Raw genomic sequence first — 16,176 nt, forward strand, 5'->3', positions numbered from 1 at the left:
CGCTTCGAACGAAGCCGGCAGTAGAAGCTCCTTCACGTATTTAGAGATCGCTGGTAAGAAGAAGACACGCCATTGGGCCCGCAAAATACTGGAAGACAACTGGCATCCAGTCCCGCGTCGTAACTATAAGCTTCGTGTAACCGTAACTCGCTCCATTTTGCTGTGACTAGTTACATTAATTAGGATTTTTTTCCGCAGAAATAACTCCATCTCTTTTGGTTAAAGCAAATATAACTAAAGCTACTCTGGTATGACTCTACGCGTCAGTTCCCTGACGTCGTGCTTTGAGTACAGTTTCCGAACCAGGAATTGCACGAATTTTGTCGTCTTATACGCAGCCAGGATGACTTATAGCCTAACTAAGAAATCAAACAACGAGTTCGTGTTTTATGTAGCCTGCCTGAACTAATTTCCGTGGTTTACCCAGACTATCTCCCACTGTGCTGTTATGACCAAGTGGAGATCCTCTGCTTACTATACATGAACAGGCTAGGCTACACACAGAAAAATAACCGTTCTTCGAGAGTTCTTCGTAGTGCAAGAACCTTTTTCTGAACATTTCATATATTCGAGAACAACAGAACAGCTAAGGATATCCAGCTGTCCTCCTTTTGAAGAACCTTTTAAAGGTGAAAAATACGGACAAGCTGAAGAACTTTAAAAAGTTCTTTCTCGAACGGTTATTTTTATGTGTGTAGTACAGTACAACTGCAAAAACGAAGTTTCCGAGAGGAACATTTATTCGGATATTTTCCCTTAGAAGGTAACTGCAAAGTATCTAAGTTACATTAACGTGGTTACTGTGGCTGTCGCTAGTTACATTTTAAAAAGAGTGACTGCAACTATAACTCAATTACTATTTTTACAGCCTAATACCACCGTAAGTCGGACACACAAACGGTCTTTAATGTTGCGGTGTTAAGAGAAGGTCGTAGATGAAATACGACCTTAGACCATAGGAAAGTGCGAGACGCAGTGATGGAGATGCCTCGAAGCGTTCTGGTACAGCAAAAGTCGAGTTTCCGCGCAACAGTCGCAGGGCCCCGAGCGTGTGTGGTTACCAATTTGTGATGTGGAACGAGCGCTTTCCATCAGTTTGTGTCTTGGGCACCCTTGGGTGACTCAATAGACGATTTCAGAAATTGCATGGATGGCCCGCCAGAGAGCGCCGTGTTGCGAATGCCCCACTGCACCTTGGGATTTAGTTTTCATGAGTCAGACAGAAGAAGAAGAGATCAAACTGTTTCGGTTTTCCCTCCTTCCTTCCAGCAACAGGCAGGTATGGCCCGCCATAAGGCAGGCAAGCACGAATGCAAACCATTTCCCACGACGCATTGCGCGATGCGCGTGACTTGGGCGACGGAGGGCCCCCGTGCGGAGCACAAGGGCAATATCTGAAATCGCCTATTTAGAGGCGCGAGGCGAGATTGGACTGCTACGAGCCTAACCTGCTTCCGAGGAGACGGTGCATAGCGGACGTGATCTGCGTGTCCACATACGCAATGTGTTTCGTAGTCTACAAGCCCCGCGATCTCCAAAGGTAGCAAGTTCCAGTGACCGTCAACAACAGGTCTAAACGATATCTTTAGAGACAAGTCGAGCTTGCCTTAGGAATCGAAAAGCGGTCTTAGCGTGGAGATCAAATCGTGCCTCTCGGCTTGGGTGGCGATGAACATAGACGCAAAATTGAAGCTCGTTGGTGTGCACTTGACGTTCGCAACACGTCCCTGAGCTTGGGGAAAGCACGAAAGACAATACAAAACGTTTGGCTAGGGCTAGGCTAGGCCTAGCTCGCATCGGCTATGGTCGATTAGCAGGCTAGGAAGCCGCTGCGACAGCGCCCTCTCACGTTTAAATTTGATCAAACGCTGGTTCACTTCGTTTACTTGGGGCTTCGTTTTCTTGTGCCGCGCGCGACTTATGTGGATGCGAAGTAGACACCTGCTCAGCGCTTTGGCGCATCTTTTGCGCAAATGCAGCAAAAACACCGTCAACGGCGCAGGATGACGCAGCACTTCCATCACTGGCCAGGTGGTATCCGTGAAGGAGTTTTGGCGATTACTACTACAAACGAGATTTGCTTTGAAGCGCTTTTGATGTTTTGTTGAACGGCGAAGTTTTGTAAGTAGAGAGTGTAAGAATGTAGTGGTTCGAGGGTAGTAGTACGGGCTCTGCTGAGCATACGAGATAAAATGAGAAGCAAACTTCAAAAGCAATCAGAAAAACATGAGGCTTTGAAACAAAAAAAAGTTGACGGAACATTACATCCCGTAAAAACGTTTTATTTCGAATTAAATGCATATTACATAAATTTAATGCATAATGCAAACGTATTAAATGCATAAATCTGCGCCACACTGTTCATTGCGTTTGGTAACGTGGCTTTGACGGTCTCGAGGGAAAGCCGTAAACTATCTTGAGGAAAATCCTTTGCCCTCACATCTCACTTTCATCGCAAGGTCCATCTGGCTGACCGTCGACGCAGTAACGTGCGAACGGACAATATGAAGTGGAAGAGAGAGGGGGATCGGAATATAGTGTTGAAAAGAAACCAGAACGATAAACCAGGATGATGTTTTGTAGACTGGTAAGGCAGGCGCTGAACGGATTGGACATTATGTGGTATTCGGGTGTAAGAATAGCACGGTTGCGCTCTCGAGATCTGCACGATACACGATGTTTAAGGCAATCTTTATCTTTTATCAGACCACCCCGAAGACCCCCCCGTAGCAGTAGAGGTATCGGCTTACCCCGGCAGCACCGCAGTTCTTCCGTGTACCATCGGTCAAGTAGGTACAAGGACACGCCACGTGGTCTGGTACAGAACATTCCAGAACAGGACACAGAGGATGCAGTTGAGGGGATCCCGCATGAAGAGCAACGCGAACGCATCGCTCGTCATTCGCGACCTGCAGGAAGCAGACTCTGGGACGTACGAGTGCGTAGTTATAGATGGAGCACGCAGGGGCACTTCGCAGGTCTCGCACCTAAAGGTTTATCGTAAGTACGGTTTCGTGATTCTCTTTTCTTTGCATATGAGTCTCCGTACGAAGGGGCTGTAAAATGCTGGCATATATGCGAAAGGAAAAATAAAATAAAAAAGAATCGTTAGCGATTTAACGGTAAATGCGAGAGAAATGCGTTAGCATTAACCGCCTTTTCCGGTCCATATTTTGCTTCCGGGTGTCCACTTCCGGTGTAAACCTAACTTCCGGTTGCCCACTTCCAGTCTGAACCCGATTTCCGGTTGTCCACCTCCAGTCAAAGCTTGATTTCTGGTTTGGTACTTTCAATTACTATATGTACGTCCATTTAATTAACCTCAATTACTTTCAGTCATCCTGTAATTACCCTTTAATTACTTGAGGTAATCTTGAATTCCCTCGTCTTAATTTTACTAGCCTCAATTACTGTCAGTTCCCCTTTAATTGACGTTAATTACACGTAATTACATTTAATTACGCCAGGTATAACCTGCGGTTACCTCAGGTATTCTTTAATTTCATTTAATCTTTCTCTTAGTTACATATATCTTACCTTCATTACCTTTAAACTCAGCTTTCTTATTTTAATTGCCTCGAACGTCTCCCTAGTATTTTTCTTCATCAATATCAACATTACATAAGAGCGGGACGCACTTTTTTCTGTACCAGCTCGCGTGGAGTAGCGGTTTGGATGATCGCCTTTCACGTCGAGACTGGGAGGAGACACGGGTTCGAATCCTGTCACCAGGTGTGCTCTCTGAGGTTTTCCCTGGGTTTTCCGTCGGTCTTTCCTGACGAATATCGGCACACTTAGCCCTGAAGTCGGCCCAGGACGCATACTAATCCCCTGTCACCCTCCCTCCTGCTGTCCTCTGTCCACGCCTGTACACCGCGTACAGCAACAGTTGCTTCGCGGCGCTAACACGGAAAAACATTTTCTCTGCTAATTAGCACGAATGTGAAGTGTCACACAAAGTAGTACGCCGTCCAGTTCAACAAGTCAGGAGAGAAGATGTCATTCGGAATGGCCAGGAGCATGTCAAGTTCTGTTTTAGAAGTGCGCAGATCGACGAGCTGGGTGCCGTGTAAAAAGGAAAATAAAATGCGGGGGGTACAGCAACAAAAATGACAGACAAAAATGTATTTCAATATGTCTAGTGGTGTCACATGTCGGGAGCCCCATGACTGTACAGGCCGCTTTGTTGCAAGACACAACGAAGTAAATTCACCAAAACTGACCCACAGCGACTCCCTAGGCAAAGAAATGCTATGTGTGAGTAGTCATTTTAAAATGGAATTGAATACGAATAAATTAAGCGACTCGTTGAATAACCGTAATTAGATACATATACAACATATATTGGAATACAAACATGTACGATATATGTATGCCTAAGTATAGCGCTTACTCTTTTTTTCCCTACATGTGCCGGGGGAGGGGGGGTATATGTTTATTCACACAAAAAGGAGATGCCGGCCTTAATGTGCAGCTTCGGGACTATTCAAATATATTCGGTTTAGTAGAAGCATCAATTCGATTTGGAACTCGAACATTGAATTCCATATTTGAATCGGAAATGGAATAGGATATACGATTACTCGCTTTGGTGCTCAAAAATCCAAACGTTCATACAGTCCTCGTAAAAAATCAACGTCCGAAGTGAACCAGTCCACGCGTACCAAAAGTGAATTTTCCTCAGGGGACATTTTTTCCGGGGATATTTGTTCCAGGGAACATTTTTTCCGGGAACAATTTTTCCGGGGACATTTCTTCCGGGGACATTTCTTCCTGGACCCGCCGGTTTCTGATTGTCGCTAAAATGTAGTTCCTAAAGATCTTCTTTCATGGGGTAGACGCTCCAGGTAGAGACCATCGCATGCGAAATTCATAATTTTTATTTAATTGGCGAGAGTATGCAAATGAACGTTACACGGCATATCTTGTAGGCGGTGCATCACTAATAGCAACCCAAAAGAAATTATTTCGCCGGCATGAACCGTTTTCGAGTCATCCAGCCGGGAGATTTTAGTGAGGAGCACGGTGTAAGTCAAAAGCAGCAAGACGATACACAAGTCGAGCAGAGTGCGAAGCAAGGAAGAAACCACAGACACATTTGTCCCACAAAGCTGTGTTCCCTTCAAGGACCCCTCTTTTCTTAGGAGATTAGCCGTACATTCTTGTCGATCCGAACAAATGCAACAAGGTCACGCGTGTTGTTGGAACTACATGCCCCAGCGGTGTATTGCGCACTTCGTGAACAACGGTACTGGTTACGGCACCCATCGCCTCTAGCGCCATCTGGTGGCTGTCTAGACCCCGGCGCCATCTCGTGCCGAGAGTCGGCGAAACGGAGCGGCTGGTATCCCCTCTTAATTACTCTTACCTCTTCCTGTTAGTTACCTTGGACTACTTCAATTTCAAATCGTTTGCCTCAATTTACATTTACCCTCTTATATCCCCTTTGCATGTCCACTTATACCGCTCTCTCGGTGAGGCTTCACCATCCCACACACACGGACACACACACGTACATACAATTTTTTCCATTTTGACACTCCTAATGCTAACGCGTTAAAAAATCACGTATTGCATGTGCTGACGTATTGCGGCTGTCACCACCGTAGACGAGCGCGTCCATAGCGACAGTGCAGCAGTAGGAAATAATGTCTCTGTGCAAGGAGTCGGTGATCAGCACAGTCTTAGCAAGATTAGTACAGGCCCCGGTGTAAAGCAACGACTATATAGGTACCGTATTTCTTAGCACTATTACCGGCATGGAGCTTCCCTCCACAACGGGACAAAAGCCGCGGTGCATGATGGATAACGGTTGCCGCGTGGTCATGGATGTGAGCGGCGGCAACCGCATCTCGCCCATGGATGTGCCACATGCGTACGCAACCCGCGGCGTTCGTCGTGCGGCTCCATTCATATTTTATGGGCAGCCTCCAGCGTACTCGGAAAGAGCAAAACTGCGAAACGGATGTCAGAAAAGAGAACGATATCATTCTGAATGACGGTTAGCAGCACCTAACTCGTCGGGTGATGAACCCTTCATCCCTTCTGTCTACAGTGAACTATCGTAAGTAAGACTCCCGTTAATCTGACATGCTCGCTTTATGGCCATTTTTTATTGGGAACCGTTTTGCGGTCACGTAAATCCACTTCGTTAGTACGACAATTTGCTTATCGAGCAATGACCGATATCACGAGTAACGTGAAACACATGTATTATCCTCTCGTTATTATGACTGCGGCTCGTTATTATGACTACCCTCAGACTAGCCATAAGGAGAGGCTGCCATGTGCCTCAGGTCTAGGGCGACATGTGTTTAAGGAGTACACTCTAAATCTTTTCACACCTTTAAAGGTGTAACAACGTGCATGGCGCACGCCTTTTTAGGTGTAATTTTGGTAACATCATAATGGAGCACAGTTTCGCACAAATTTTCTTTACTCGAGTGTTGTCTGTCCTCCCAAAATTCAGTCTTGCAACATCTCAACATTGTTCAATGGTATTGTAGACACTTGCGCGTGCTCGATTATCGATAGCGATGCATATATGCATTAGCTCGTACCTACGATATCCAAGACATAATGAAAGCAAGATTTGCACTGACACTTGATCTTTAGTAATGCTTTCCAAATTTTGTAAAATATCATCCTGGAGATGCAATGTTACGCAACCAGGTTGAATGTTCATAGCGCACACCTTTAAAGGTGTGAAAAAGTTTACAGTGTATGACTCCCGATATCGTTGACCTCGGGATTACACATAGCGCTTGTAGAGCCGTCAAAGCAGGGACTGAAGCTGGAACGGAATCGAAAACCGCTTGGAACCCAATTTTTTTTAAAATAACGTTTCGGCGCGCAACAGATAACATGTTCATTTTTAGCCGCTTGCATTTTCTAGCTCATTTTGCGACATCCACGCAGCCTGCAGATAACCGCAGGTATTAAAACGGCGAATCCCGTAACCGTAACCGCTCTCAGAGTTCTGACACTGAAACCGTAATGCAACCGATATTCGTTTCCGTTTCAGTCCCTGCGTCAAAGCGCTGAAGGCAGCGACCACAGGCAGGTCACACAGTGTTGCTCGAGAGTGACATACTGGATCAGTCCGTAGGTCGCCCGATAACATTGAGGATGGGCTTCTTCATCGTAAGTTGTTTGAGCCCCCACATGCCATTCCGAAAGAGCCAAGCGAAGCATGTTATTCTTTGAGCAATATAGAAGGATATTTGTAACAGTTGCACAATTGATGGGGCTATTGCCCATTTAGAAAACTCGATTACTGATAATTGCGTCAACAACAACAACAACAATAAATGAAGAGGTGATGATGACATGGGATGTTTCCCCGTGGTAGCCACAGGACACTACCCCACTTCACAGTGGTTAATATGAGAGGAGGAATTATGGTGAGATTAAAGCGACGACAGGTCGGAGTTCTGTTTAGAGCTCTTCGAGGAGTCCAGTGGCCTGCAGGAAAGCAAAAAGGGAGCGAAGAGCCCGGCACTGATGCGCAGGAGAGCTCCATGGGCCAAGTACTTTGGACAGGCTGAATGGTCTATGGTCGAGGAGTTCAAGTTGGCGTCGAAGTACCCGGCGTTCACACGTGTACCGCTCACAGTCCTCGATGATATGGGGGATCGTAGCTGGGGTGCTGCAAACTAGGCACAGCGCCGTGTTACTGTAACCCAGCTTAACACGGAACACAGGGGTGAAGGCGACGTTGAGTCGTAGACGCCGCAGGAGTGTCGTAAAGCTGCGAGGGAAGCCACCTGGCATCCTAAATGATAAAGACGGGTCCACTGCATGGAGGAGCGACCATTGAGTGATGTCATGCAGCCATTGCTGGCGGGCCAAGGGTGACACCAACGCAGACAAGTAGGAGCGCCTATCCCCGTTGGAGAGGATAATGGGCACGGCTCTGGAGATACGGTGGGCCGCAGCAGCCGCCAAATCTGCCTCTTCGTTGCCCTGAATGCCGGTGTGGCCGGGTATCCACTGTAGGGTCACCCGGTGTCCCTGTTCGCCGAGAACCTTGAGTGCCGTCAGGATACCAACAACCACCGGGGCCAACGAGCCGCAGATGCCCATAGTTCCTACACATTGCAGGGCTGATTTTGAGTCAGTGTATATCACCCAGGAACGGGGAGGGTATTGACCACTGGAAGTGGACTTTTCGAAACATACAGCCAAGAACCGCATTGGGAGCTTCGCCGGAGCGTGTATCACGTTCGTGGCACTGAAAGACCCTGTAATATAGAGGCACTGGAGTACGAGGGATAGAATATACGTGGAGTCACTAAATAAGCTTCGCTTCAGAGTATCGACACTGCGTTCCAAGAGCGAGCGTGCACCATCCTGTTTCCGCGCCACTGTAGCCACGCGCACTTAACTTTAGGGCACGATGCCATATATCGTGCGCGGGTGAAGTGTTCCTTTCTCTTGGAAGCAGCTCATCAAGGTTGACAGTCTCGAGCTCACCTTGACATCCTCGGGACGTTCTCGTGGACACCACATGGATTATCGCACAACAATCATACACGCTTCTCTATCGCACAGGGAGCATTCTGTTATCCGTCTTTGACCCTCAACTCGGGATTGTACTAGAGTCACTTAATAAGCTTCGCTTCAGAGTATCGACACTGAGGTCCAAGGGAAAGTAGGAGCGCCATCTTGTTTCCACACCACAGCGGTATCTTCCCCATTTTAGGATCAAAGGCGGCTAACATAATGCTCCCTGTGGGATAGAGAAGCGTGTATGATTGTTGCGCGATAATCCATGTATTGTCAACCACACTCTAAATCTTTTCACACCTTTAAAGGTGTGATAACGTGCATGGCGCACGCCTTTTTAGGTGTAATTTTGGTAACATCATAATGGAGCACGGTTTCGCACAAATTTTCTTTACTCGAGTGTTGTCTGTCCTCCAAAAATTCAGTCTTGCAACAAATCAACATAGTTCAGCAGTATTGTAGACACTTGCGCGTGCTCGATTATCGATAGCGATGCATATATGCGTTAGCTCGCACCTACGATATCCAAGACATAATGAAAGCAAGATTTGCACTGATACTTGATCTTTAGTAATGCTTTTCAAATTTTGTAAAACATCACCCTGGAGATGCAATGTTACGCAACCAGGTTGAATGTGCATAGCACACACTTTTAAAGGTGTGAAAAAGTTTACAGTGCAGAGCGTCCCGAAGATGTCACGGTGAGCTCAAGGCCGTCAACTGCTGCTTGCAAACGAAATGAACATATCACCCGCGCACGACAGATGGCATCGTGCGCTAACGTGCGCATTGCGCGTGGGTTAGCTTGGCGCGAAAACAAGATGGCGCATGCTCGCTCTTGGAACTCAGTGTCGATACTCTGAAGCGTAGCTTATTTAGTGACTCTAGATTGTACCGGTGTCGGGCGGAAACAAGATCTGCTCTCCCTTGGACCTCAGTGTCGATACTCTGAAGCGAAGCTTATTTAGTGACTCTTAGTACACGGAGCGCGTTGGGTAGAGGCGCTACTGAATGCGCCCATAGTTTCAGAGCTGTTATTTTCATGATAAGAGTGCGAGGATGTGGAGAGCGTGTTGGTTGAGACTGAACGTGGTCGAGAACGCTTCCGTCTGTGTCGTCCTTGTCTCTGTGCGTCTCAATCATGTTGTTTTCATGGTTGTAAGATTAACGAGCCCACATTGCGTGACGATCAGGTAGAGTGATTGATAGATGTAGAAATAAAAAAGATGTATAAGCGTGTTGCTCAGTTGACTGGGTTGCTGAAAGCTCCAAGGTTTACGTTATTCTACTAATTTACTAACTAACTAACTGGTCAGTTGACGCGAACTCTCACCCATGTTTCTCTTCAAGTTGGTTGACACGCGAAACGGTTTGTACAATTCACGCAGTTAGAATGTATGGGGATGGATATAGGATTGCACCGAGAACTGTGTAAACTTATGATCGTTATGTCATCCCTCTTTGTAGAGGCTCTTGCGCCAAAAAACCCCAAATCAATCAATCAATCAATCTTTGTAGAGGCTCCGCGAGTGACTACTTCGGCAACGCGTGTCGCAGTCCTACGCGGTGCGAGTGCCACACTTCGTTGTGACGTCACCGGTATCCCAACTCCGGTTGTGGAATGGAGAAAACGCGGCGAGGACACGTTGCCGCCAAGCAGTGTTGCTGATGGCCAGTTGGGCACCCTGTTGTTTCCTCGAGTCGAAGAAAACCACGGAGGAGAATACATGTGCGTGGCTTCCAATGTTGCCGGCACGGATCAAGGATTCATTCACCTGGAAGTAAGAGGTTAGTGTTGAATGAATCAATCCTTTATCAGTTACATACTGGCGAAACGCCGCACGCAGCAACTTGACACATTGATCTGGGTGCTGTGATGAGCTATGTCAGCGGACGAGGAAAGGCGACAACATAAGCCTCTATGTGACTACTAGGCACTTGGGATTAATTAATTAAACTCCAAGGGAATACGAAGCGAATATTTGTGTCACCGGACCAGAGATACACAGCCGCCACGTGTACAGCACGGCCAGTACAGCACATATAAATATGTGTACAGCGTGTATATACGCCATGTATCAATATGGATCAGATGACGAAATCAGGGATCGGAACCGGTATTTTTTTCGGTCCGGTTCGGGTTCGGGTTCAGACATAATGGTTCGGTTCGGGTTTAGCTCCGCTGAACCGAAATTATTAGCTTGAACCGGTTCAGGTATATCGGTTCGGTTCGGGTTCGGCTCAGGGAGAACCCCACCCCCACCCCCGCACATACACAAACAAAAAAAAAATCTGTGAGCGGTCGGGGCATTTACAGGGATTGGAACAGTTACTTTTTTTCGGCATCGGTTTAACCGGTCCACGGGCAGTAATTTTGCTACATGCAAGCAAGCTTACGCTCACCCGTACACGATTGTAAGAGAAAGGTGTGAGATAACCGTTCAGGTGAGCAAAAAAAAGGTCGGTCAGTAGTAAAATTAATTCACCTCTGAACCGATTCCCGAACCGGTAACCGTATCAATTTTTTTTCGGTTCAGTTCCGGTTCGGCTCAGGACAAGCAAAAAAATCGTTCGGGTTCGGTTCGGTTTCGTCAGAAAATAACGTTTTTTTCCGGTTTTCGGTTCGGGTTCAGTTTCGGTTCCGATCCCTGGACGAAATGCGCTTACGGTGCCTTTATGCGCTCTCTTCTGACGTTTTCAGCCTTATGTGTGCAGGTTCGGAACAATTCGAATGTGTTAGGTTTGAAGGAAACGTCAATTCCGATTCGAAATTCGAATGTGTGCGACCGTACTCGTCTCCGAAACAGCACATGCCTAACCAGTACACGTGTGACCGAACGCCTTCATCGTCATTGTGTATTAGTTGTTATGGTTGCATATAGAGTGATATACACAACAATTACATTACATACACAACATAATATACTACAATGGTGGCCTCCAGAAAGTGTGATTTAATTGTTGCGGATAGGGTATGTAATGTTAAAATATGCTGAGAGGTTGGTCGCAGTCCAAAACCCTCAGAAAGTTCAAAACCCGATCACATAATACAACGATATTCAACGTGGATTTTATATTTTACCAATCATCGTTGTTGACCGCAGTGTCCACTTGCACATGGAAAATACTACTCAAGTTGAAAGATTCGTAGAGTTCATGTCTGACCAGGGACATAAGGCTGAGGGCATGTTCAGAACTTTAATGAGTTTCCTAACGAGTTAATGCAGATGGGAGAAACATCAAGGAGTGTCGCGAGCAGTCTTACGACAATGCTGAGTCCACGCGGAAGAAAGATCTACTCAGGTTCGTTGTTTAGCGCACTCTCTGAATCTGGTGGCAAAATCAGATGCCGCATGATGCCCCGCTGTAGTTGCCTTTACCAATTTCCTCGAGCTGGTATACGAGTCGTCTACAGCGTCTACGCATAAATAAAAGGTGCTAAACGACCTCACCACAACGGTTTCCGACAACTTCACAGGAAAGCAGCCCGTTCCAGTAGCAGAATGGATGCCGTAGGAGCCTTAGGGAGGAACAACTATTGTCTCCTTTAAAAAGCTGGAAGTCATTGCTAACGATTCAGATGAAATGGCTTATGTGCACTTTAAAAGCGGCCGTCTCATTGACACAATCAGTAGAGTTTCGTCTGATACAATGTCTGACGTTTGGGACTATGTTTAAGAGTGCAGAAAACCAGCCAAAAATTACGATGTGAAAAGATAGACCTGAATAACGCTGTGTCTTTATTGACATCGCTCAAAGGTTTTATTGCCGCAAAGCGCGAAGTACTCGAGCATTACCGCGCGGTTAAGGAAGATATGCGTGAAACGAAGGAATTTATTCAAGTAAGAAAGCGGCCATCGACAATACAATGACCTCCCTGTCTGCCCTCAAGTCCGTCTCTATGCTACTCGCAGACACAGTTTCTTCGCGGCGTTAACACAGAATCAAGCACATAAAAACGGTCTTACATGACTTCTTCCATCTCCTTTTCTCTCTCTCTTCAGAACTGTTGCTCGGGTGTAGCACATACCGTACATGGGGACATCGCGCTCTGGCAACACCACATAGAGAAAAAAAGCCTGCTTCCTCGTCGCCGTGACGTAACAACTATGCGTCAACCAATGAGATTCGGGCTTTCAATGGCGGCGGCCAATCGCGAATGTGCTTTCAGTGGTCGTAGCCTTGGAAGTGAGCCACCGTCAGTCACATGGGCATCCACTGTCGTCTGCGAGTAATGAACGTCCCGGCGTACTAAATGAAAAACAAAATAATATTTCGACACGGTCCCATAGTTTTCTCAAGACTGATTTTCTGGAAAGGTATTTCATGTTTAGTCTATGTCATGTTGTCGTTTAGTCTAGTCATGTTTAGTCTATACTCTATAGGTGCAAATTTGCGAAGCTAGCTCCAATCATTTGCGAGTTCTTGAACGGGCCGAATGCAGAATCGCTGTAGCAGACGATTTCTGATTATATATGTTCCATGTAGCGAAGAAGGGAGAGGAGGCATTAAGCGGGCCTTCTGTATTTAGGTACCATTGGCTCTGCCAACATACCAACGCCTCGTTCGTGAAGACATAGACACACATTCACTCTGTATCTCTGTTACATTTTGTTTCTGTTCGCTGTAATTTGTCTTTTTCTTTCATTTTGTGCTTTGCATGTCCAGTTGGGCACTTGGGTACTTGATAGGAACCCACTAGAAAAAAGTACCTCAAGTGCAGTATAAAGTAAACAATTGGAGATGTACTTAAAGTGAAGTAGAGACGCTCGGAAATGTACCCAGAGCAGTATCTGGGTACTTGGTTCTTCAAGTACTCCACATTACTGCCCGCAGTAATACAAAGCGTTCCGTTATCTGCTCAGCTCACTTCTCCTTTTACTCACTCATGCTCACTCATCTTCGATCCGGCCTTCCGTTTTCTTTCACAGTTCATTCGCTGCATCGAAATGAGTGAGCTTTGCCGTCATGTATGCACATCACACGAAAAATTTCATTTCTTTTTCCTTCGCTACTTCTCAGAATCCAGACATAAGTATTACATGCCCAGCACCGCGCACCTAAAATAAATCCGACCCGTCTTTCTCCACAGTGCCTCCATCAATTGTGAACGAAACCCAGGTGGACACGGTAAAGGTCGTCAAAGGGAGTACCATCGCTTTGACGTGCCCTTCCACAGGAATGCCCAACCCGAAAGTCACCTGGCTTAAGGACGGCAGCGTACTCTCCGGTACCGAACTACGTTATATCGAAGTCTACCCCGAGGGCCTCCATATCACCTACGTCAACACGGAGGCGGCTGGAAGATACACTTGCGTCGCGACCAATGTCGCGGGAACGGCGCAGAAGGAGTTCCTCCTGGATGTGCTTGGTAAAGTAGATGCATCACGTCCTTAAGTTGGATGTAGACACCGTAAGCGTCATGGAACAGACAGATTACACTTGTGGAACCACCAGCTCCATATATTTCTTCGCATATCCATCAATCCATCGATGGATTGCGTGCAGAGATTCATAAGTACCAGTTGCCTAGACCCTAAGGTTATTGACTGTCAGAACGGCTGTACAGCTCGCATGGGAATTAACTTGAACGCCATTCCGGCCTGTGGACTCTGATGGTGCTTAGTAGAAATAACGGCGCGGGGGTGGGGTGAAGGTGGTCATCTGTTTACAGTTAGAGGGGTGACCCTCATGACGAAGGCGTTGTTTTCTGCTAGGCGCTGCCAGGGTGGCTCTCCTTCCGCTTTGCAGGATGGAGGGGTGTTCAAGTTAACTTTGACGAGAGCCGTACTATCGTGTCGCAAGGCGTAATCAATCAGACCGTGAAAGAACGTGCGGGAAGCGGAGGAAGCTGCCAATGTCAAGGAAATTTTATCTCTCGAGACGGTGTCTAAGATCCGTCGCAATTTCGCGTTAAAGATACCATAAAGGCAGCAGAGGTGCAACCTCAGAAGATTTATCTATTTGATAAACGTCAGCCCTCAGTATTCTTACGTCACAATTTTTGCCCCCAGGGGCGCTCAGAGTTCTTGAGAAAATTGTAAATTGAGAAAATTGTAAATTACGGACAACACTGTGTTGATGTGGACACCAGCTGCGCATTGCTTGTCAAGGCTGCGAAGCTACATGGCATGCGGGCAACGCTGGGTCTGAAACGAAAGAAGTTGACTACGTGTCGGCTACGTAGCTATCAGGAGCAGCAGCCGAGTCGGCAACATAGATCACTGTTGCCTCACGAATTCGGGATTATTCCCACCAGACGTCGAGCCGAGACATTTTGCCTCAAATCTGGTGGCAAATTAAAAATATTAAGCGCTCTACGTCACAGTTGTAACTCGTCGCGCTAGCTTTATAAGCAACAAGCTCTAAACTATGCCGTCAGCATAAGTTGATTGCCTACTGATTCATGGTACTTTTAAGTTTCGTTGCAATCGCAGTTATATGAATGTAACCGACAGCATGGGTATTCCTTGAAGCTAATTGTTGTAAAACCCGAGGATGCTACGGCATGACTCAATTGTTCTTTGTAGAACATGGTCTTCTCTTCCGTTATTTGCGTAATTTCCCTCGCATGCATGGTTTGTCAAATACTGAAACGTGTTACGCCAACACCTCCTAGACAACAAAAGGCCTACGTCCTACGTCACGTATGGAGGCCTGCTTGACCTCTTCAAGATGCTTCGAGTTTTCTTTTGTTCATGCTTTCATTGACGTCATCAACAGTGTAGCAGCAGGCTTCCTGGTGTGTGACGTAGAGCGCAGGCCTTCTGCTATTTAGGAGATGTAAGTTATGCACATGACACTAAAAGAAGCTTCACAGGTCATTGAGACTCCTGCACACATCTGACGGTATACTATGTCAACTTAGTAAAGCGCCGGAATGCAGTTCCTCCCGAAATCACCAACCCATCAACGGGCGGACGAGATGAGACTCCGGAGCACGAAGTTTTGGAAGGGACGTCCACGTCACTGATTTGTCTCGCATCCGGTCATCCAACACCAGACGTCGCGTGGTTCAAAGATGGTTCTCCAATATTGCCTCATGGGCTCCCAGACGTCGAAGCCCTGCAAAACGGCGAGATGTTGCAACTGCATAGGGTCACTTCTGAGAGTACTGGGCAGTACGTGTGCAAGGCGAACAACGAAGCCGGGACAGCATTCCGGAGTGTCAAGCTCCACGTAATCAGTAAGCCCTCCATGTCCTCAAACTTTGTCTCGATTCTTATAGCATTTGGTACGTTATTTCTAGCCCCTCCACGAATTAAGACTCCCTCTCTCAAGCATCAAACGGTGATAGAGAACAATACGCTGCACCTACACTGCAATGTAACTAGTCATCCCGCTCCACAAGTTTCATGGCTGAAAGATCATTCTCCCGTGGATCTGCTGAGCAATGACAACCTTGTCTATTCAGACGTCGATCACACTCTCACAGTTATCAATGCTCAGGTGAGATGAAGGTATTTAGTCTTGGACTGCGTCTAGAATTGAATACGGCATTCACTCGTTGAGCAGCAATCACATTCTGGAAAGTACACATGCATAGCGACGAACAAGGCCGGATCGGATGAAGCAACGGTGTTCGTACAAGTTCAAGGTGAGGTCCTGCTCTACTATTTAACTCGTTGGGGCGTGTGTAGCACGTGCACAACCCTCTTTCAATTCTCT

General features: G+C 46.8%; 2 protein-coding genes across 2 annotated transcripts in view; both read left to right on the plus strand.

The window, feature by feature from the left end:
- The first annotated feature begins 2,849 nt into the window (after nt 1-2,849).
- Nucleotides 2,850-13,905, plus strand: LOC135369405 (hemicentin-2-like). Its single transcript, XM_064602998.1, has 3 exons — nt 2,850-3,000; nt 10,027-10,296; nt 13,601-13,905. Exons 1-3 carry the CDS (start codon nt 2,850-2,852, stop codon nt 13,903-13,905), a joined length of 726 nt encoding a protein of 241 aa, XP_064459068.1.
- Nucleotides 13,906-15,556: 1,651 nt separating this feature from the next.
- The window catches only part of LOC135368157 (hemicentin-1-like), a 111,992-nt gene continuing 111,372 nt past the window's right edge, over nt 15,557-16,176 (plus strand). Inside the window, exons 1-3 of the mRNA XM_064601280.1 lie at nt 15,557-15,694; nt 15,758-15,957; nt 16,024-16,105. Coding sequence (XP_064457350.1) covers nt 15,589-15,694; nt 15,758-15,957; nt 16,024-16,105 — 388 coding nt within the window. The 5' untranslated portion in view covers nt 15,557-15,588. The remainder of the gene's footprint in view (nt 15,695-15,757; nt 15,958-16,023; nt 16,106-16,176) is intronic.

Source organism: Ornithodoros turicata, chromosome 9 (genome assembly GCF_037126465.1).
Source record: "Ornithodoros turicata isolate Travis chromosome 9, ASM3712646v1, whole genome shotgun sequence".
Lineage (NCBI taxonomy): Eukaryota > Metazoa > Arthropoda > Arachnida > Ixodida > Argasidae > Ornithodoros > Ornithodoros turicata.

Bases quoted from the DNA above. Each gene is read 5' to 3' on its own strand.
- LOC135369405 (XM_064602998.1), top strand. From the start codon at position 2,850: ATGCAGTTGAGGGGATCCCGCATGAAGAGCAACGCGAACGCATCGCTC. The intron at 3,001-10,026 runs GTAAGTACGGTT...CAATCTTTGTAG, and splicing joins CTCGCACCTAAAGGTTTATC to AGGCTCCGCGAGTGACTACT. The intron at 10,297-13,600 runs GTTAGTGTTGAA...CTTTCTCCACAG, and splicing joins CATTCACCTGGAAGTAAGAG to TGCCTCCATCAATTGTGAAC.